General features: G+C 40.5%; 1 protein-coding gene across 3 annotated transcripts in view; it reads right to left on the reverse strand.

The window, feature by feature from the left end:
* ZMYM3 (zinc finger MYM-type containing 3) overlaps nucleotides 1-23,782 on the reverse strand; it is a 486,348-nt gene that overhangs the window by 350,956 nt on the left and 111,610 nt on the right. For all 3 annotated transcript variants that reach the window (XM_053699094.1, XM_053699093.1, XM_053699092.1), the window contains exons 7-8: nucleotides 19,708-19,920; nucleotides 19,366-19,516 (exon numbers count right to left, since the gene is read on the reverse strand). In XM_053699094.1, coding sequence (XP_053555069.1) covers nucleotides 19,366-19,516; nucleotides 19,708-19,920 — 364 coding nt within the window. The remainder of the gene's footprint in view (nucleotides 1-19,365; nucleotides 19,517-19,707; nucleotides 19,921-23,782) is intronic.

Genomic DNA, 23,782 nt, shown 5'->3' on the forward strand with positions numbered 1-23,782 from the left:
CTTATATTTTGACTTTACCCTAAACAAACCTGCTAAAACTGTTCTACACTAACAGAGCTTACTCCTAATTGCTGTGCTTTATTATTTCTGCACACCGGACAGGACGTACTTATTGCTAAGAAGGGACCTGCAGATGTTGGGGGCTTAAAACTTTGTTCTTACAGCACCTGAAGCTTTGGGGAATACCTGGACATATTAACTAGAGCTAAAGGAATTGCTTGTAATCAATCTAAAGCTATTTTGAGTTGAAAGCACTAATTCTCATTGGTAATGGTTAACAATGTACTAACGCCTTTAGAGAAAGCAATTTTTTTTTTTGAAATATAAGGCTGATTAACACGGTTGTAAGCTTGCTATAAATAATATGCTACAGTCTGCTTCATACTAACCTGATCTGGGTAAAGTGTGCATGCCCTATTAGGCATACTGCATTGGTAACTTGCAACTAAAAGGACAGCACACAGCTTATACCAACAGCTTTTTTTTTTTTTTTTTTTTCCTTTTTTTTTTTTTTTTTTTTTTTCTTTTTGTTGTTTTTTTGTTTTGTTGTTCATTGCATGTTGAATAATCTTAAGACAGTTATATACTTGAAAAGTTATTACATAGTGCCATTTTTATGGGGGCATGATACAGAAGTGGAAATTGTAAGGCAACAATTTAAATAAGTTTTCTAAATAAGATGCAAAGGTATTCACCTGTAAAATTCATTACACCTTAATTAAGAGCACTTAGTCCCCACACTCCCAAGAGGTGCTACTCTTGTCGCCTCTTGTAAGTATAAGAGTAACTATAAGTAAAAAAGTATTTGGTGTTTTTTTTTTTTTTTTTTTTTTTTTTTTCCCCCCCGGTCTCTGGGCCTGTGAACCCTGGCTTTATCACTGGTTTTTTTTTCTTTTTTGACACTGGTCACTTGAGGGGTTCTCCCCTCCCTCCTTTCCCACCTTTTTTTTTTTTTTTTTTTTTTTTTCCCCTTCACAGATAATTCCCCACCTCACTATCCCACAAACACTCACTCTCACGCCCTAACCTCTGCCCTTCTTCTACTCCCACCTTCTCCTCTTTCTCTCTCTTTCCCCCCCCCCTTCCTTTTCTTTTTCTCTTTCTTCTTTTTTTTCCCTCTCCCTCTTCACTGACTGCTACACAAACTACTCTCCCTTTTCAAGCACTCATCTATGGATAAATTTTTAAATCCACTCACACACACAAAAAATTTCTCACCAAACATGGCTTCCAGGCCCAGAGACAAGAGGAATAAAAACTCAGCTGAAACCATAGCTGAATTACACTCAGAATTAGATCCCGTTACAAAATCGAAAGAGGCAATTAACTCACAAATAATTGTAAAAGATATTCTAGAAGCTCTGAACCCCAAATTTGAATCACTTAGAATGGAAATAAAACAAGATCTACACACACTATCTATGGAGGTCAAGCAATTTTCAATAAGAATCCAAGAAGTAGAGCAAAGGGTGTCTGACCTTGAGGATCAATCGGTCATAAATGATACCAAACTACAGGCACATTCTTCTACTCTTAAGGCTCTTCAGAATAAGATCGAGGACCTAGAAAATAGATCTCGAAGAAATAACATTAGAATAATTGGGGTCCCAGAAACTTTTCAGAGCACAGCTCTAGTCCAGTTTGCAGCTGAAGTTTTACCTCAACTCTTAAAGATTCCCCAAGAAATTTTGCCCCTAGTGGTCGAGCGAGCTCACAGATTGGGGAGACTTCCCCCGTCAAGCGGCGACAGATTGAGGTCTAGACCTATAATCGTGAAATACTTGAATTTTCAGGATAAAATCAAGGTCATGCAATTCTCTCGCAGGAATGCTCCCATCCTTTTAGATGGGAACAAAATTTTAGTGTTTCAAGATTTTGCCTATGAAACCTCCCTGAAAAGAAGGGAGCTCTCCCCAATCTGTGGCCGAATGATTAGGGAGGGTCTCACTGCAACGGTTATTTACCCAGCCAGGTTGAAAGTAGAATTTCAGGGTCAGACATATCTCTTTGACACTACCTCAGAGGCAGAAAAGTTTTTTGCAGGAAAAACTGCTAAGTAACTTGAGTTATTAGTTTAACTTAAATTTGAACTGATTGATGATATTGTTAAAATATAACTATGACTTGTACTTGGTGGCTTCTACTATTCTCACTAGTACTCTTCGGGCGTCAATAGCAAATAAGCATTGTTATATGGATGACTGGCGCGGGGGGAGCGGTAGGAGAGAGGGGAGGCCTTCCCCCCCCCCTTTTTTTTTTCCCCTTTTATTTATTTCTTTTTTTTTTTTTTTTTTTTTGCTCTCTCTCTTCTCTCTCCAACTCTCTGGAAGGGAACAGCAGGAAAAGAAGGGTTAAATTATGGCTAATATGAAAGGGTTGACTTTATCTTCTTGGAATGTTGGTGGGGTCTCAACCCCAATGAAACGAAAATTGATAATCTCTCAATTAAGGAAACTTAACTCTGATATTGCATTTATACAAGAGACACACTTAAGTGCAGAAGAATCCGAAAAGTTGAAATTCTCGTGGGTAGACAAGGTATTTTTTACACCAAGCATAGGCAGAAAGAGGGGTGTAGCCATTCTGCTAGGTAAAAAAAATAAGTATGAAATTTTGGCAGAATATAAAGATCCCGAAAGTCGAATTTTGATTCTAAAAATAAGAATGGCTGGCTCAATCTTCACCCTGTGCAATTTATACGCCCCGAATAACTTTGATAGAAGTTTCTGGGAAAATCTCCAAACTAAAATATTACAAATAGGCGAAGGTTATATAATCATAGCAGGGGATTTTAATATGACCCCTAGGGTCCAGATAGATAGACACAGGCAAAAATCCACTAAAAGCATGGCCAAAAGAGATAAGCTTGAAGGCAAAATGTTTAAAACTCTATTCAAAAACTTAGCCCTTAAAGACATTTGGAGAGTTCGCAACCCGGATCAAAGGGAGTATACGTGTAAGGCTAAGAGTGTAAGATCCTTCTCTAGAATTGATCTATTTTTAGTAAGCGAGAATTTATTAAGAATTGGGACAACATCAAAAATAATGCATATCACTGTCTCTGATCATGCTCCCATTATACTAAAAATACCATTAAATGGAAAAAAATCTACTACAAGACGATTTTTTTTCCCCAAATTTTTAACAAAAAACATAAAATTCAAGTCATGGCTGAATTCCAAAATGAATGAATTCTTCACTTTAAACGCTCATACTGTTAATGATCCAAACATATTATGGGAAGCTGGTAAGGCTGTAATGAGGGGGGAAATTATTGCTTATCTGGCAGATTATAAGCGGAAGGCGGCTCTTAGAGAGAATGAAGTCTCGAGAGCACTTACCAATAGTTATAGTAAATATATATCCCAACCAACATCAACAAATTGGAGGAGATACGCCTCTGCTAAGAGAGAGAGAGACAATTTTTTACTACACACTGTAATTCAAGAGGATTATAAAACGAGAGCTAAATTTTATAGGCATGGAAATAAGGCAGGCAAATTAATGGCGAACTTAGTTAAGAATATACAGGGAAGCTCTATTATCGACTCACTCTTAGAACAAGGATCCATATTTCAGAATTCTAGAGAAATTATTGAAGTTTTTTTCACTTATTATAGAGATCTCTACTCACATAGGGAATCAGATGAAGAAATTTCAGAGCTATTCTGGGAAGGATTGAACCATCCAGTTTTAAATGAAGAGGCAGTAGGTAAAATTAACGCCCCTATATCTGATCAAGAAATTATTTTGGCAATTAAAGAAGCCCGTCTAGATAAATCACCTGGCCCAGACTTTCTCCCTAACGAGTTTTATAAGCTCCTTGGCCCAACTATAATACCCCATTTAAGAAGAGTATTTAATCACTTTTATGTTGATAATAAACCTATACCCATGTCTTTTACAGTATCGACAACAACGTTAATCTTGAAACCGGGGAAGGATCCTCTGAATAAAGAGTCATATAGACCTATAGCACTACTCAACTCGGATTACAAGTTGCTGACATCAATCTTGGCTAAAAGACTCCAAAAAGTGATAGGGGATCTTATTAATAAAGATCAGGCAGGCTTTATATCGGGGCGCAATATAGCAGCAAAGATCAGAGAACTATGCTTAGTTCTAGATTATTTTTACAACTCCCCAGAAACCACAACCCAAAACCAATCTGACGTAGCAATAATTGCATTAGACGCAGAAAAAGCGTTCGACTCGGTTTTCCATCATCATATTATTGATTCTTTACAGCGGTTCGGTTTCAAGGATAATTTCCCTCTTTTCATTAATAACCAATGTTCTAAGTCCACAACCAAACTGGTGGTTAATAAACTGGAATCTGACTCAATTAACTTACAAAGGGGCACAAGGCAGGGGTGCCCCCTGTCACCACTTTTATTCGATTTAGCGATTGAGCCATTGGCTATTAGAATTAGACAGAGGATACAAGGGATAAGGATTGGTTCAGTCGAACCAAAAGTTGCTTTATACGCTGATGATGTTTTAATTTATATGTCCAATACAGCAGTCAACATCCCGAGATTGATCTCGATAACTAATGCATTTGGCTCCTTTTCAGGCTATAAGCTAAATGTTTCTAAGTCAGAGATACTATGGGTAAGGAAGAATGAGCTCTCAATTAACAAGACACCATTTAGAGAGGTGCTGAGCCATCTTAAATACTTAGGGATCTTTGTTTCGCCAAACCCACATGAATGGTATAATCTCAATATTTCTCCCATCCTAGCCAAAATCAAAGAATACATGTTAAGCTGGCAAAACCTTCCAATATCCTTATCAGGGCGCATTGCTCTGTTTAAAATGATTCTATTACCTAAAATTCTATACCCTCTCCAAAATATTCCAGTGATGCTAAAAGTCAGAGATTGGAAAAGTTTAAATAGGGCGCTGCGATATTTTATCTGGAAGTGCAAGAGACCTCGAATTTCTCTAAATAAACTCCACCTTCCTAGGAGGTATGGCGGATTGGCTCTTCCGGATCTTAACAAGTATAACCTGGTTTTCCTCTCACGCATTGTAATAGACTGGATCCTAAATAAGGATTATTTTACTAATAATAGCCTGGAGAGGAGCATTATATTCCCCTACAATCCCTCAGCCTTAATTCACTGCCCGACACAGTTAATCCCAAAAAAAGTGAGGGGTATTCAATCAATTTATAAGGTTATACAAGCCTGGAAAAAATTAGGACGCAAACTAGACATTGATTTAACTATTCCAAAGTTTCAAGGACTATGTGGCAATCCAGAATTTCAGGAGGGCATCCAAGCACAAGTGTTCCAAATTTGGCAGAGAAAGGGTCTCTTTCTCATGACTCAATTTATCGACCAGGGTACTGCATCGATCAAAACCTTTGAAAGGTTGAAACAGGAATTTGAATTAAGCAATAAAGATTTTTTTGCTTATCTTCAAGCTAGGCATTATCTATTCTCGTTAATACAGAAGTTCGGCTGGTCATGGTCGTGGGGAGAGTTAGATAACTGGCCTATTCTGGCTAAAAATGAATTATCGTCGATATCGCGCTGGTATAACTTGTTGATAAGTAAAGATGGGGAATCCAACCTTCAACAGATAACTCAAAAATGGAATCAATTAGTACCAGGTCTAGACATTGAGATAGAACAGGTGGAGAATTCTATAGATATTGTAGCTCAGACTACACTATCCACAAACTGGAGGGAGTCACATATTAAACTACTTTATAGAACATACTATACTCCTCTCAAAGGGTTTAAGTGGCACAATTATGACTTCAATGTTTGTCCTAAATGTTCTTCTCCGGCTGTGGACATAGTCCATATGATTTGGTCATGCCCTAGGATTAGGCAGTTATGGAAAAAGGTAGAGTTTTGGCTAATTAATACACTGAAGCTTCCTACTTTCTCTCTCTCTCTGGCAGGGGTGGTATTCTTAACAGAACTCTCTTCGGAGCAAAAAAAAATTAGGAATGGGGCAATCCTGGCAACGAGGAATTTAATTTTTGGAAAATGGAGAGACTTCTCAATACCTAGCATTCAAGAAATTAAAAATTTTATGAAAAAACAATGCGTTATTGAACAAATGGATGTATCTCTAACTTCGGAAAAGGAAGTAATCTCATTTTTTAAAAAATGGGCAGCCTTCATTAAAATATTTACTCCAGAAGAAATAAATCAACTAATATACCCTTTTAGACACTCAGAAATAGTCATATTAGGACTATGGTAATAATTGGATTGTGAATAATCTTTAAGCTCCCATCTAATTGGAGGGGGTTTGTGGGAGTTGGGAGGAGAGAGAAAGAGAAGGAGAATAACTCTTTTAAAGGAGGAGAGGGAGGGAGGAAAAAAAAAGAAAAAAATTCTTTTTTTTTTTTTTTTTTTTTTTTTTTTTTCTCCCCCTCTCTCTTTTCCTCTCCCCGCGCCTCTCTCTATACCTAGACTAGGTTTTTTTGATTTGAATTTTTTGCTGTTGCCTATTCTGAAGATACTAGATGTAGAACATTATTGACAAAGCATAGACAGGGAAAGGAAAAAAAGAGAAAAAGAGGCTTTGATTACTGTTTTATTTTTGACACATCTTCGATATATCTTGAGTGAAGTATGATCATTGTTTGCCGGGTCATTTTGTCATTGTAGCCGGTTTTTTTTTTTTTCATTTATATTTCCCTGTATTGTTGATCTGATTTCATCACTGTACATAATTGTATTTTACGTTGCCTCAATAAAAATAATTTAAAAAAAAAAAAAAAAAAAAAAAATGAGACTGAAATAATGTGAAAAAAAGGTGGAGACAAGAATGACGCCCACATTTTTTGGTGCCAAAAATGATGCCCACATTATTGGCGCTAAGAACAACGCCTATATTTTTTGGCGCCAAGTATGACGCCACATCCGGTGACGCTGAAAAAAATAACGCCCACATTTTTGGCGCAAAAAAAGTCTGAACACAAAAAACGTCAAAAAACATAATTTATGTAAGAACTTACCTGATAAATTAATTTCTTTCATATTAGCAAGAGTCCATGAGCTAGTGACGTATGGGATATACATTCCTACCAGGAGGGGCAAAGTTTCCCAAACCTCAAAATGCCTATAAATACACCCCTCACCACACCCACAATTCAGTTTAACGAATAGCCAAGAAGTGGGGTGATAAAAAAGTGCGAAAAGCATATAAAATAAGGAATTGGAATAATTGTGCTTTATACAAAATCATAACCACCACAATAAAAAAGGGCGGGCCTCATGGACTCTTGCTAATATGAAAGAAATGAATTTATCAGGTAAGTTCTTACATAAATTATGTTTTCTTTCATGTAATTAGCAAGAGTCCATGAGCTAGTGACGTATGGGATAATGATTACCCAAGATGTGGATCTTTCCACGCAAGAGTCACTAGAGAGGGAGGGATAAAATAAAGACAGCCAATTCCTGCTGAAAATAATCCATACCCAAAATAAAGTTTAACGAAAAACATAAGCAGAAGATTCAAACAAACCGCTGCCTGAAGTACTTTTCTACCAAAAACTGCTTCAGAAGAAGAAAATACATCAAAATGGTAGAATTTAGTAAAAGTATGCATAGAGGACCAAGCTGCTGCTTTGCAAATCTGATCAACCGAAGCTTCATTCCTAAACGCCCAGGAAGTAGAAACTGACCTAGTAGAATGAGCTGTAATTCTCTGAGGCGGAGTAATAAAATGAAGCATTTTCAGCCCCCGCGAGCCTAACAGCCCACAGGGAAAATAGTCAAATTTTTGAAGGTAAGAAAAAATGATTAAATCAAATGCATTATCCCAAATATGAAACTGACTGTCTGAAAAATAAGGAAAGTTGAACATTCTGAGTCAAGGCAAATAAATGTTTGAATACATATATTTAGAACTTTATAAACAAAGTGCCCAACCATAGCTTAGAGTGTCACAGAAAATAAGATTTACTTACCCCAGGACACTCATCTACATGTTTGTAGAAAGCCAAACCAGTACTGAAACGAGAATCAGCAGAGGTAATGGTATATATAAGAGTATATCGTCGATCTGAAAAGGGAGGTAAGAGATGAATCTCTACGACCGATAACAGAGAACCTATGAAATAGACCCCGTAGAAGGAGATCACTGCATTCAAATAGGCAATACTCTCCTCACATCCCTCTGACATTCACTGCACGCTGAGAGGAAAACCGGGCTCCAACTTGCTGCGGAGCGCATATCAACGTAGAATCTAGCACAAACTTACTTCACCACCTCCATCGGAGGCAAAGTTTGTAAAACTGAATTGTGGGTGTGGTGAGGGGTGTATTTATAGGCATTTTGAGGTTTGGGAAACTTTGCCCCTCCTGGTAGGAATGTATATCCCATACGTCACTAGCTCATGGACTCTTGCTAATTACATGAAAGAAAATGACGCAATCAAGAACAACTTCCGCTGTCAATTAGGGCACCGGAAATGACAACATTTTTGCGCCAAAAATGACGCAATAAATTGAAGCATTTTCAGCCCCCGCGAGCCTAACAGCCCACAGGGAAAAAAGTAAATTGAAAAACTTTTAAGGTAAGAAAAAATAATCATTCATATGCATTATCCCAAATAATGAAACTGACTGTCTGAAATAAGGAATACTGATTACCCTGAATCATGGCAAATATAAGTTTAAACACATATATTTAGACCTTTATAAATAAAGTGCCCAACCATAGCTTACGAGTGTCATAATAAAATAAGACTTACTTACCCCAAGACACTCATCTACATATAGTAGATAGCCAAACCAGTACTGAAACGAGAATCAGTAGAGGTAATGGTATATAAGAGTATATCGTCGATCTGAAAAGGGAGGTAGGAGAAGAAATCTCTACGACCGATAACAGAGAACCTATGAAATAGATCCCGTAGAAGGAGACCATAGTATTCAAATAGGCAATACTCTCTTCACATCCCTCTGACATTCACTGCACACTGAGAGGAAAACCGGGCTCCAGCCTGCTGCGAAGCGCATATCAACGAAGAATCTAGCACAAACTTAATTCACCACATCCACGGGAGGCAAAGTTTGTAAAACTGAATTGTGGGTGTGGTGAGGGGTGTATTTATAGGCATTTTGAGGTTTGGGAAACTTTGCCCCTCCTGGTAGGAATGTATATCCCATACGTCACTAGCTCATGGACTCTTGCTAATTACATGAAATAAATATATTTGAATCATAATAGATATAGTAAACATAATTAAATTAATACATCTAAAGTAAATAAAGTTATATACTTAATCTGAAAACTGCTTATGCTAACTGTTCAACAAAGGATAAAAGAACAGCAATGTCAGCCACAGATAAAGCCGAGATAAAAATATAAACAGTACGTAAATATGCTCTACTAAGGTTATATTCAAATTCTAAAGAATCCGGAAAACAAGTACCACTTTCCATAGAAATAATAGTACAGTCCCAAGAGGAAATCAGAATAACCATTCTCTAGAACAGGGGTGTCCAAACTTTGCTCTCCAGAGGTTTTGGAACTACATTTCCGATGATGCTCAGCCAGCATTTTATCTAGCTGAGCATCATGGGAAATGTAGTTCCCAAACCTCTGGAGAGCAAAGTTTGGACACCCCTGCTCTAGAACATAATACAGATAGTATATTGAATAGGAAAAAAACTCAAAAGCAAAAATATTAAAATCCAGATTTGAAAAGGATTATTAACAGTTAATAGGAGGACTAGACTCCTAAAAACTATAAGAAGAAAAATTTCTTTAACAAAGAACAAAAAATGTTCAAATGAAAAATAAGATTTTTCAACAGGAGCCTTTGAGCCAAAGAAACCTTCATCAGTAGAATAAACTTAAGTATGCTTTTGGTCAGAACAAAATTAAAACAATTTTGAAAATACCTTGTAAGTTTACTTAAAGGCATAATAGCAGTCATAACCTTATGATATAAGCAACAACATGTGATGTTTGCAGATGAAGTATTACATAGGTTTAATAGCAATAGGATCCCTTAGAATCACCATAAGAGGATGTATAATGGGAGAGGGAGAACTACTAATGGAAAAAACATAATTTATGCTTACCTGATAAATTCCTTTCTCCTGTAGTGTAGTCAGTCCACGGGTCATCCATTACTTATGGAATATATCTCTTCCTAACAGGAAACTGCAAGAGAATTACCCAGCAGAGCTGCTATATAGCTCCTCCCCTCACATATCATACTCAGTCATTCGACCAAAGCAGACGAGAAAGGAGGAACCATAGGGTACAGTGGTGACTGGAGTTTAATTAAAATTTAGACCTGCCGTAAAAACAGGGCGGGCCGTGGACTGACTACACTACAGGAGAAAGGAATTTATCAGGTAAGCATAAATTATGTTTTCTCCTGTTAAGTGTAGTCAGTCCACGGGTCATCCATTACTTATGGAATACCAATACCAAAGCTAAAGTACACGGATGAAGGGAGGGACAAGGCAGGAACATTAAACAGAAGGAACCACTGCCTGAAGTACCTTTCTCCCAAAAATAGCCTCCGACGAAGCAAAAGTGTCTAATTTGTAAAATTTTGAAAAAGTGTGAAGCGAAGACCAAGTCGCAGCCTTGCAAATCTGTTCAACAGAGGCCTCATTTTTAAAGGCCCAGGTGGAAGCCACAGCTCTAGGAGAATGAGCTGTAATCCTTTCAGGAGGCTGCTGTCCAGCAGTCTCATAGGCTAAGCGTATTATGCTACGAAGCCAAAAAGAGAGAGAGGTAGCCGAAGCCTTTTGACCTCTCCTCTGTCCAGAGTAAACGACAAACAGGGAAGAAGTTTGACGAAAATCCTTAGTTGCCTGCAAATAGAATTTCAGGGCACGGACTACGTCCAGATTATACAAAAGTCGTTCCTTCTTTGAAGAAGGGTTAGGACACAGAGATGGAACAACAATCTCTTGATTGATATTCCTGTTAGTAACTACCTTAGGTAAGAACCCAGGTTTAGTACGCAGGACTACCTTGTCTGAATGAAAAATCAGATAAGGAGAATCACAATGTAAGGCAGATAACTCAGAGACTCTTCGAGCCGAGGAAATATCCATCAAAAACAGAACTTTCCAAGATAACAGCTTGATATCAATGGAATGAAGGGGTTCAAATGGAACGCCTTGAAGAACATTAAGAACTAAGTTTAAGCTCCACGGCGGAGCAACAGTCTTAAACACAGGCTTAATCCTAGTTAAAGCCTGACAGAAAGCCTGAACGTCTGGAACTTCAGCCAGACGTTTGTGTAGAAGAATAGACAGAGCAGAAATCTGTCCCTTTAACGAACTAGTAGATAAGCCCTTTTCTAAACCCTCTTGTAGAAAGGACAATATCCTAGGAATCCTAACCTTACTCCATGAGTAACTCTTGGATTCGCACCAATGTAAATATTTACGCCATATCTTATGGTAAATTTTTCTGGTAACAGGTTTCCTAGCCTGTATTAAGGTATCAATAACCGACTCCGAGAAGCCACGCTTTGATAGAATCAAGCGTTCAATCTCCATGCAGTCAGCCTCAGAGAAATTACATTTGGATGTTTGAAAGGACCCTGAATTAGAAGGTCCTGTCTCAGAGGCAGAGACCACGGTGGACAGGACGACATGTCCACTAGGTCTGCATACCAGGTCCTGCGTGGCCACGCAGGCGCTATCAGAATCACCGAAGCTCTCTCCTGTTTGATCTTGGCAATCAAACGAGGAAGCATCGGGAATGGTGGAAACACATAAGCCATGTTGAAGACCCAAGGGGCTGTCAGAGCATCTATCAGCACCGCTCCCGGGTCCCTGGACCTGGATCCGTAACAAGGAAGCTTGGCGTTCTGGCGAGACGCCATGAGATCCAGATCTGGTTTGCCCCAACGACGAATCAGTTGAGCAAAGATCTCCGGATGAAGCTCCCACTCCCCCGGATGAAAAGTCTGGCGACTTAGAAAATCCGCCTCCCAGTTCTCCACGCCTGGGATGTAGATCGCTGACAGGTGGCAAGAGTGAGACTCTGCCCAGCGAATTATCTTTGAGACTTCCAACATCGCTAGGGAACTTCTGGTTCCCCCTTGATGGTTGATGTAAGCCACAGTCGTGATGTTGTCCGACTGAAATCTGATGAACCTCAGAGTTGCTAACTGAGGCCAAGCTAGGAGAGCATTGAATATTGCTCTTAACTCCAGAATATTTATTGGGAGGAGTTTCTCCTCCTGAGTCCATAATCCCTGAGCTTTCAGGGAATTCCAGACTGCTCCCCAGCCTAGAAGGCTGGCGTCTGTTGTTACAATCGTCCAATCTGGCCTGCGAAAGGTCATCCCCTTGGACAGATGTGGCAGAGAAAGCCACCATAGAAGAGAATCTCTGGTCTCTTGATCCAGATTTAGTAGGGGGGACAAATCTGAGTAATCCCCGTTCCACTGACTTAGCATGCACAATTGCAGCGGTCTGAGATGCAGGCGCGCAAATGGTACTATGTCCATTGCCGCTACCATTAAGCCGATTACTTCCATGCACTGAGCTACTGACGGGTGTGGAATGGAGTGAAGGACACGGCAAGCATTTAGAAGTTTTAATAACCTGGCTTCTGTCAGGTAAATTTTCATCTCTACAGAATCTATAAGAGTCCCTAGAAAGGGAACTCTTGTAAGTGGTAATAGAGAACTATTTTCCACGTTCACCTTCCACCCATGCGACCTCAGAAATGCCAGAACTATCTCTGTATGAGACTTGGCAGTTTGAAAACTTGACGCTTGTATCAGAATGTCGTCTAGGTACGGAGTCACCGCTATGCCTCGCGGTCTTAGTACCGCCAGAAGTGATCCTAGAATTTTTGTAAAGATTCTTGGAGCCGTAGCTAATCCGAAGGGAAGAGCTACAAACTGGTAATGCCTGTCTAGGAAGGCAAATCTCCGATACCGGTAATGGTCCTTGTGAATCGGTATGTTTAGGTAGGCATCCTTTAGATCCACTGTGGTCATGTACTGACCCTCTTGGATCATGGGAAGGATGGTTCGAATAGTTTCCATTTTGAATGATGGAACTCTTAGAAATTTGTTTAGGATTTTTAAGTCCAAGATTGGCCTGAAGGTTCCCTCTTTCTTGGGAACCACAAATAGGTTTGAATAGAATCCCTGCCCGTGTTCCGTCCGCGGAACTGGGTGGATTAACCCCATTAGTAAGAGGTCTTGTACACAGCATAGAAACGCCTCTTTCTTTATTTGGTTTGCTGATAACCTTGAAAGATGAAATCTCCCCCGTGGAGGAGAAGTTTTGAAGTCCAGGAGATATCCCTGAGATATGATCTCCAACGCCCAGGGATCCTGGACATCTCTTGCCCAAGCCTGGGCGAAGAGAGAAAGTCTGCCCCCCACTAGATCCGTTTCCGGATAGGGGGCCCTCTCTTCATGCTGTTTTGGGGGCAGCAGCAGGTTTCTTGGCCTGCTTGCCCCTGTTCCAGGACTGGTTAACTTTCCAGCCCTGTCTGTAACGAGCAACAGCTCCTTCCTGTTTTGGAGCGGAGGAAGTTGATGCTGCTCCTGCCTTGAAGTTACGAAAGGCACGAAAATTAGACTGTTTGGCCTTTGATTTGGCCCTGTCCTGAGGTAGAGCATGGCCCTTACCTCCCGTAATGTCAGCAATAATTTCTTTCAAGCCGGGCCCGAATAAGGTCTGCCCTTTGAAAGGAATATTAAGCAATTTAGATTTAGAAGTCACGTCAGCTGACCAGGATTTAAGCCATATCGCTCTGCGAGCTTGGATGGCGAATCCGGAGTTCTTAGCCGTAAGTTTGGTTAAATGCACAACGGCATCAGAAACAAATGCGTTAGCTAGCTTAAGTGTCTTAAGCTTGTTGATTATTTCATCCAATGGAGCTGAGCGAATGGCCTCTTCCAGAGACTCAAACCAGAATGCTGCCGCAGCAGTGACAGGCGCAATGCATGCGAGGGGCTGTAAAATAAAACCTTGTTGAACAAACATTTTCTTAAGGTAACCCTCTAATTTCTTATCCACTGGATCTGAAAAGGCACAACTATCCTCCACCGGGATAGTGGTACGCTTAGCTAAAGTAGAAACTGCTCCCTCCACCTTAGGGACCGTCTGCCATAAGTCTCGTGTGGTGGCGTCAATAGGAAACATTTTCCTAAATATGGGAGGAGGGGTAAAAGGCACACCCGGTCTATCCCACTCCTTGCTAATAATCTCTGTAAGCCTTTTTGGTATAGGAAATACGTCAGTACACACCGGTACCGCATAGTATCTATCCAACCTACATAATTTCTCTGGAATTGCAACCGTGTTACAATCATTCAGAGCCGCTAATACCTCCCCTAGCAATGTGCGGAGGTTCTCTAGCGTAAATTTAAAATTGGAAATCTCTGAATCCAGTCTCCCTGGATCAGATCCGTCACCCACAGAATGAAGCTCTCCGTCCTCACGTTCTGCAAACTGTGACGCAGTATCTGACATGGCTCTCATCTCATCCGCGCGCTCTATCCTTAACCCAGAGCTATCGCGCTTGCCTCTTAATTCTGGCAACTTAGATAATACTTCTGTCATAACAGTAGCCATGTCTTGCAAAGTGATTTGTAAGGGCCTCCCTGATGTACTTGGCGCCTCAAAATCACGCACCTCCTGAGCGGGAGGCGAAGGTACTGACACGTGAGGAGAGTTAGTCGGCATAACTTCCCCCTCGTCGTCTGGTGATAATTTCTTTACATGTAAAGATTGACTTTCATTTAAAGTAGCATCAATGCAATTAGTACACAAATTTCTATTGGGCTCCACATTGGCCTTTAAACATAGTGAACAAAGAGATTCATCTGAGTCAGACATGTTTAAACAAACTAGCAATGAGACTAGCAAACTTGGAAATACTTTTCAAAATTAATTTACAAGCAATATAAAAAACGTTACTGTGCCTTTAAGAAGCACAGAAAAACTGACACAGTTGAAATAACAATGACCAAAATAGTTATAGCAACAAAATTTTCACAGTAAATGTATTAAGTTAGCAAAGGATTGCACCCACCAGCAAATGGATGATTAACCCCTTAGTACCCAAAAACGGATAACAATTATATAATTAACGTTTTTCTCACAGTCAAATACACTGTCACAGGACTGCTGTGCCTGATTACCTCCCTCAAAATGGATTTTGAAGACCCCTGAGCTCTCTAGAGACGATCTGGATCATGGAGGATGAAGTAGACAGATTGTGACTGAATTTTTACTGCGCAAAAAAGCGCTAAAATAGGCCCCTCCCACTCATATTACAACAGTGGGGAAGCTCAGAAACTGTTTCTATGCAGAAAACAAAAATGGCCATGTGGTAAAAATCATGCCCTAATAAGTTTTATCACCAAGTACCTCACAAAAACGATTAACAAGCCAGTAAACGTTTTAAACATACATTTGAAAGTTATGTATTATTATTAATAAGCCTGCTACCAGTCGTTTTTACTGCAGTTAAGGCTCATACATTATTTCAGTATTAACAGTATTTTCAGAGTCCATTCCATTCCTTAGAAAAATACATTCAGTGTACACACACACACACACATCAGCCTGATACCAGTCGCTATCACTGCATTTAAGGCTGAACTTACTTTACAATGGTATCAGCAGTATTTTCTCAGTCAATTCCATTCCTCAGAACAGTGTTTTTCAACCAGTGTGCCGTGGCACACTAGTGTGCCGTGAGAGATCCTCAGGTGTGCCACGGCAGACTGACAACAGTGTGACATATTTTTTAAACTTTGCTTGTTTTTTACTCCCAGTGCAGGGGTAGTTTGTAGGAGGCATGGCATAACAGCACAATACATACAGTATGTGTGTGTTTGTGTGTATGTGTATATATATTATGCTGTATTAGGCTACAATGTGTGATTTTTTTAAAATTTTGGGATGGTGGTGTGCCACAGGATTTTTTAATATAAAAAAGTGTGCCACGGCAAAAAAAAGGTTAAAAATCACTGCCTCAGAAAATAAATTACTGCACATACCTCATTTGTTGCAGGGGAGCCCTGCATGCTATTCCCCTTCTCTGAAGTTACCTCACTCCTCAGATGAGAAACAGCCAGTGGATCTTAGTTACGTCTGCTAAGACCATAGAAAAAAACCCAGGCAGATTCTTCTTCTAATGCTGCCTGAGAATAAACAGCACATTCCGGTGCCATTTAAAAATAACAAACTTTTGATTGTAGAAATAAACTAAGTTAAAAAACACCACAGATCTCTCACAGCTTCCTTTTTAGTTAGGCTGCAAGAGAATGACTGAGTATGATATGTGAGGGGAGGAGCTATATAGCAGCTCTGCTGGGTAATTCTCTTGCAGTTTCCTGTTAGGAAGAGATATATTCCATAAGTAATGGATGACCCATGGACTGACTACACTTAACAGGAGAAAAGATTGTCAAAATTATCTCAAATTGATCACCTGATCATCAGATGATCAAATAATCTCAAATTAATGGATCAATGTGGTTAAGTTTATTCTTGGATTATAAATCTCCTACAATAATAAAGAATTAAAAAATATTGAGACCAGTTCAAACAGTTACTTGAATATATAACAATGTATAGAAAGGATTTTCTATAAGGGTTTGACAAGTACAATCTAACTAGAGAACAGCTAAAATTCAAATTAAATGGGAAATGCTAATCCATATCCAGATATTTATGGATAAGACTATCGCTCCTAAAGATTATAAAATGTGACCGTTAATTCAACAGTACCCAAATCTACGTTGTGTTAGATAGGGGAATGCTATTATAATATGCTCATGTAATTATAATAGCATTCCCCTATTTCCAAGAATAACCTTTTTAACCACATTAATCCATTAATTTGAGATTATTTGATCACCTGATGATCAGGTGATCAAACTGATCCACCAATTTGAGTGATCGCTGTTCCATTGTCTCAACATGCATAACTGAAGAGGTCTGAGATGGAACCTGGCCAATGGAATGACATCTATGCTGGATACCATGAGCCCAATCCCCTCCATACACCTGGCCACAGATAGCCTTGGGGAGGACTGGAGGGCAAAACAGCTGGACGCAATTTTGGCATGTCTCTGGTCTGTCAAAAATATCTTCATGGATATGGAATCTATTATCGTACCCAGGAACTCCACCCTGTTGCAGAGAACCAGAGATCTCTTCCCCTCGATTATCTTCCATCCATGGGATCGAAGGAGAAGAGCAGCCCTCGACTGCAGGAAGGAGCCTGGACCAGAATATCGTCCTGGTAAGGAGCCACGGCAATACCTCTGTCTCTCGCTACCGCGAGCAGCACTCCCAGAACCTTCGTAAAGACTCTTGGGACAGTCGCCAGACCGAACGGTAGGGCCACAAACTGGAAGTGTAGGTCCAGAAAAGTTAATCTTAGGAACCATAGCAAGCACTTTCAGTAAAAAGCGCAAATGCTCCATTTTAAACTTAAAATCTGGCTCCTCCGTAGTCAGAGGTTTCGAAGACGCCGATTCCGACCCACAGAGGGCACCATCTGACGAATTGGAGGTGCCATCATCTGATAATCTCTCAGGCTGAGAGACATCCAATTAAGTAGATGACCCCTGGGACTGAAGGCTATGTCTTTCCCTTTGCTTGCGCTTCACAGGGCGTGGTAGGCCTTGTGGCGGCCATGAAGCCCCTCCCACAGGAGGATCAGTAGGGCCTTGAGGAGCTACATGTGCAATCAGAGATGAATGTTGGGAACGCACCTCGCAGGACGGAGAATCCTCAGAGATGGATGGCTCAGTAGTACTAAATCTTATTCTTTTTAGATATTGCAATCTTATCAAAGCATGTGGAACACAGTTGAGCAGGCGGATCAACCTGTACCTCTTCACAATAAACACAGGTATTAGATTTAATTAAAGAGGGAGTATCCTCTTACGCCTTTAATACGGACTAAAGATATAAAATGGCACCTTTATACACCAATGGCAGGGGGCACTCACCACCACCTCCTATGACCCAGACCACAGAGAAACCGGTACGTCTCCCGCAACTGCCGATCAGGAAGCGAGAAAGTGGAATAGGAAACACACCTGGTCACATTGAGTGCCACGCAGGACAGCCCTTGCACTGAGAAAAAACACGCCAAACGAAGGTCGCGACGATTTTACATTTGACTGCTCATACATTGCTAGAGGCTGATCTCACACCGGATATAGCATCAAACAATAAGATGCACAATTATTATGCATAAATTCCCCCCTGTTCAATAATCCCCTTTCCAGGGATAGTAACCCATGATTCTTGCGTTATCACGTGTACAAAATGAAACTCTTACCAGAATCTATGACAGGTTAGTAGCATCGCTCCTGACATGGACTTGAGAGAATAAAGCAAACAGCGAAACTCGTCAACGCCGATGGCTTAAGGAGCTGTTAATGAGTCGGGGTGGTTACCCTGCATCTCCAGACTAACTTTCACCCATGCTCTCACTGAGAGGCTGACAGGACTACTTAAAACTCGAGTCCCATTTCAAAAAGTACAGCCCTCAATAAGAGACTACTACAAACTTCCGGACACTTCTCTGCCAACCTCATGTGACGAAAGGCAAAGAATGACTGGGGGATGAGGGAAGAGGAGGAGGTATTTAAGCCTTCGGCTGGGGTGTCTTTGCCTCCTCCTGGTGGCCAGGTTCTTAATTCCCACAAGTAATGAATGAAGCAGTGGACTCTCCTCCCATTAAGATGCAAAACCGAACTTTAAATATTAAATGCAACAGATAAAAGCACAAACTTGTCATAGTATAAAAAAAAAAAGTCTTGTAAAGAATCGGGTAGAAAACAGACCCAGTATGAAGGCCAGCAACACACTAAATAGTAATAATGAGGAGTAAATTGCAATAGGAGGAACTTTACAAATACAAGCTACCAAATATTTTTCTTTTCTTTCATGATTTATATAGAACATACAATTTTAAACAACTTTCTAATTTACTTCTATTATCATATTTTCTTCGTTTTCTTGTTAACCTTTGGTAAAAAGCAGAAATGTAAGCTCAAGAGTGTGCACGTGTATGCAGCACTATATAGCAGCAGTTTTGCAACAATGTTATATATTGGCAGTAGCACTAGATGGCAGCACTATGTCCTGTTCTGTAATGCTTCAGGCATGTGCACGCTACCTACCTAGGTATCTCTTTAAAAAAAGAACATGAGAATTAAACATTTTTGATAATAGAAGTAAATTGGAAACTTTAAAAATTGTATTCTCTATCTGAATAATGAAAGAAAATTTGGGGGTTTTATCTCCCTTTAATATATGAAAATCAGTGAAGCAGGAAACAACCCGTAAAATGTTGATCAAAGAGACCAAATTAATAAAATTACATAGTTAAACAAAATTATTCACTCACCGGTTGGCCCAGCTTGTTTGACCTTGTGTGAAGTAATGCAACAAATGGAGCAGAAGAGGCCCATGCGGCCATTTTTATCTACATTTGAAAGCATCTCAAAATTCTTACACAGTGTCTTGCAATACATACACGGGAAAACCTTTGTGTTTTTCTGCAAGATAAAATCAGACAGATGCAATATTTACACTAACTGCATTAGAAAATGTATAAATAAATATAACCACCACTATGCATAAATACATCAAGGTGTTTCTTCCTACTCTATGTAAATATCTGGCAATTAACACAAGAGAACATACCATTTATAAACCTATTACCTCTCACAGATCACTGCACTCTCACCTTTTTGTAGTTGGTCAAACAGGCTGCATTACAGAAGCGTTTCTGCTGACCTTCATGGAACAAATATTCCAGTGGCAGTCCCTTGTTGTAAATGTAAATACCACAATTGTCACAGCAGTTTGTTTTGAGGCCTTTGGTGGCTCTAAACTTTGTGAAACAGGTATCGCTGCACAATCTGTGCACCACATTCCCATTACTGACTTCGTGTTGAATCTGAAAATAAGAAAAAAAAAAAAAAAAAAAAAAAGAAAAATATCCATGACAGAGGTTAGTCACCTTCCATTCATCTTGCTTTTTAGTTGTGGAAAATATATTTAATTTTGCTAATTTTTGTAGCACATTATGTTATACAAAACATTTGTTTACTCAAAGTTTTATGTTGAGTTCTATTTCATTAATTAATAAAATATCCTCACACACTTTTACTGCTTTCATGCAGAAATTAAAATACGCTACTCCCAAAGTGCTAAAGCCTACACCATGCGTTCCATATCACCTTAGATTTGGCCTGCAGCCAAAAACAGAATTTATGTTTACCTGATAAATTACTTTCTCCAACGGTGTGTCCGGTCCACGGCGTCATCCTTACTTGTGGGATATTCTCTTCCCCAACAGGAAATGGCAAAGAGCCCAGCAAAGCTGGTCACATGATCCCTCCTAGGCTCCGCCTACCCCAGTCATTCGACCGACGTTAAGGAGGAATATTTGCATAGGAGAAACCATATGATACCGTGGTGACTGTAGTTAAAGAAAATAAATCATCAGACCTGATTAAAAAAACCAGGGCGGGCCGTGGACCGGACACACCGTTGGAGAAAGTAATTTATCAGGTAAACATAAATTCTGTTTTCTCCAACATAGGTGTGTCCGGTCCACGGCGTCATCCTTACTTGTGGGAACCAATACCAAAGCTTTAGGACACGGATGAAGGGAGGGAGCAAATCAGGTCACCTAAATGGAAGGCACCACGGCTTGCAAAACCTTTCTCCCAAAAAATAGCCTCAGAAGAAGCAAAAGTATCAAACTTGTAAAATTTGGTAAAAGTGTGCAGTGAAGACCAAGTCGCTGCCCTACATATCTGATCAACAGAAGCCTCGTTCTTGAAGGCCCATGTGGAAGCCACAGCCCTAGTGGAATGAGCTGTGATTCTTTCAGGAGGCTGCCGTCCGGCAGTCTCGTAAGCCAATCTGATGATGCTTTTAATCCAAAAAGAGAGAGAGGTAGAAGTTGCTTTTTGACCTCTCCTGTTAAACACTAAAAAACTCTAAGCCATCTCCGTGGAGATGTTGCCTGTACAACGGCAAAGAGAATGACTGGGGTAGGCGGAGCCTAGGAGGGATCATGTGACCAGCTTTGCTGGGCTCTTTGCCATTTCCTGTTGGGGAAGAGAATATCCCACAAGTAAGGATGACGCCGTGGACCGGACACACCTATGTTGGAGAAACAGATGTTTTATAGGGGTAGTTTCCAGAAGAAGAAAAAAAAACTGAAAACCATTGAAGGCTTTTGTGCTTTCAAATGCTGTAGCTCATCAGCTTTGAAAAGTGCTTTGTTATTTTATTTTATTTAAATTAAGCAACATGTCTTTTTTTAAATATCAAGTTTATAGCAGACAATATCTGTACAACTCTATATGTAATACTTCTACATTCCAATGGATAAAGAAAAAAAGGGGATACAAGGAAAGAGAGACTCTCGCATATCTACATGTGTAGGTATTTTGTCTCAAACTTACTCCTTAATAGATATATTAAAAACAGTATCAGATTGAAAAAATAAATATATTTTAAATTACGTGTAGCTAAAAGAAAAAAACAGATTTGCAATATACTTTCATTATTTAGATTGTTCTCTTTTGTTAAAGGGACAGTATACACTCATTTTCATATAACTGCATGTAATAGACACTACTATAAAGAATAATATGCACAGATACTGATATAAAAATCCAGTATAAAACTGTTTAAAAACTTACTTAGAAGCTGTCAGTTTGGCTCTGTTGAAAATGTAGCTGGAAAGCCCACTGCAAGTGGCAAATAAGACACTCCCCCCCCCCCCCCTTCTTTTGCATATGAAAAGACCCTTTACACAAACAGGAGCAAGCTGGAGAAGGTAGCTGACGGTATTCACATAAAACTTTGGGGCTTGGTTAGGAGTCTGAAAATCAGAGCAATGTTATTTAAAAATAAGCAAAACTATACATTTATTTTTTTTTTAAACTTGATGGGCTATATAAATAGATCATCTACAAAACATTTATGCAAAGAAAAAATGTGTATAATGTCCCTTTAAGTGAAAATTGTTAGTTTTCTAAATTCCACTGAGCTTCCATAAAGTAATGGGTGTTGCTGTGTTTACCCTTATCTACCTTTCCTGCTGAGAACAATTAAGATAAAACAGGCAATGCATAAGACTGCAAACAATGTTGTGTTGAGTACAGGATTGTTAACAAATTTAACCAACAGTTTCTTCCTAAACAGCCTTGTTTGCACAGTTTTTGATTTATATTTGAGCTCACTTGTTCTCAGCAGGAAAGATAGATAAGGAGAAACTTAAAGTATCGCTAAATACAGTAGAATTGCATAATTAACAAGTGCACAATAAAAAGACAATGAATTAACATGCTGAACTTTATAATCAGATATTTCTGGCAAATTTATTTTTTCTCACACTTTACGGCCCCCTGTATGATGTGACAGAGATAAGCAAATCACAGACTAGTAAATGTGTTTCCTAGTGAGATTGTGCACATGCTCAGTAGTAGCTGGTGTAGTAGAATGTGTATATAACAAGACTGTGCAATAATTGATAATAGAAGTAAATCCCAAGGCAGAACACAGTGCGATCTGCATTCTTATCGCAGAAACTGAAGGGTCTCTGCAGAAAGAACGGCAGTTAAAAAAAATGTTTGCCTCTACTTTTAATTTCTGCCTGCAGGTGTCACTGTTGCATTCTATCTGAATGGAAATATTTGCTATGTTCCACTCTTCAATTTCCTCTCACATTCTGATCTCCAGTGTGGTACAGGGAACAGCACATTGCAGAAAAGGTAAGTCAGGGCTTAACAAATGTATTCTAGGAGTGTAGGAGTCAACCAAAATACTTCGATTTCTATTCTTTAATAAGCATGTGTGTATATATGGCGCGTGGGGGTGAGGTTTGAGAGGGGGGGGGTGAGGTTTGAGAGGGGGGGGGTGAGGTTTGAGAGGGGGGGGGGTGAGGTTTGAGAGGGGGGGGGGGTGAGGTTTGAGAGGGGGGGGGGGTGAGGTTTGAGAGGGGGGGGGGGTGAGGTTTGAGAGGGGGGGGGGGTGAGGTTTGAGAGGGGGGGGGGTGAGGTTTGAGAGGGGGGGGGGGTGAGGTTTGAGAGGGGGGGGGGGTGAGGTTTGAGAGGGGGGGGGGGTGAGGTTTGAGAGGGGGGGGGGGTGAGGTTTGAGAGGGGGGGGGGTGAGGTTTGAGAGGGGGGGGGGGTGAGGTTTGAGAGGGGGGGGGGGTGAGGTTTGAGAGGGGGGGGGGGTGAGGTTTGAGAGGGGGGGGGTGAGGTTTGAGAGGGGGGGGGTGAGGTTTGAGAGGGGGGGGGTATGGTTTGAGAGGGGGGGGGTATGGTTTGAGAGGGGGGGGGTATGGTTTGAGAGGGGGGGGGTATGGTTTGAGAGGGGGGGGGTATGGTTTGAGAGGGGGGGGGTATGGTTTGAGAGGGGGGGGGTATGGTTTGAGAGGGGGGGGGTATGGTTTGAGAGGGGGGGGGTATGGTTTGAGAGGGGGGGGGTATGGTTTGAGAGGGGGGGGGTATGGTTTGAGAGGGGGGGGGTATGGTTTGAGAGGGGGCGGGTATGGTTTGAGAGGGGGGGGGGTATGGTTTGAGAGGGGGGGGGGGTATGGTTTGAGAGGGGGGGGGTATGGTTTGAGAGGGGGCGTGTATGGTTTGAGAGGGGGGGGGGTATGGTTTGAGAGGGGGCGTGTATGGTTTGAGAGGGGGCGTGTATGGTTTGGGTGGGGGCGTGTATGGTTTGGGTGGGGGCGTGTATGGTTTGGGTGGGGGCGTGTATGGTTTGGGTGGGGGCGTGTATGGTTTGGG

This window comes from Bombina bombina, chromosome 1 (genome assembly GCF_027579735.1).
Source record: "Bombina bombina isolate aBomBom1 chromosome 1, aBomBom1.pri, whole genome shotgun sequence".
Lineage (NCBI taxonomy): Eukaryota > Metazoa > Chordata > Amphibia > Anura > Bombinatoridae > Bombina > Bombina bombina.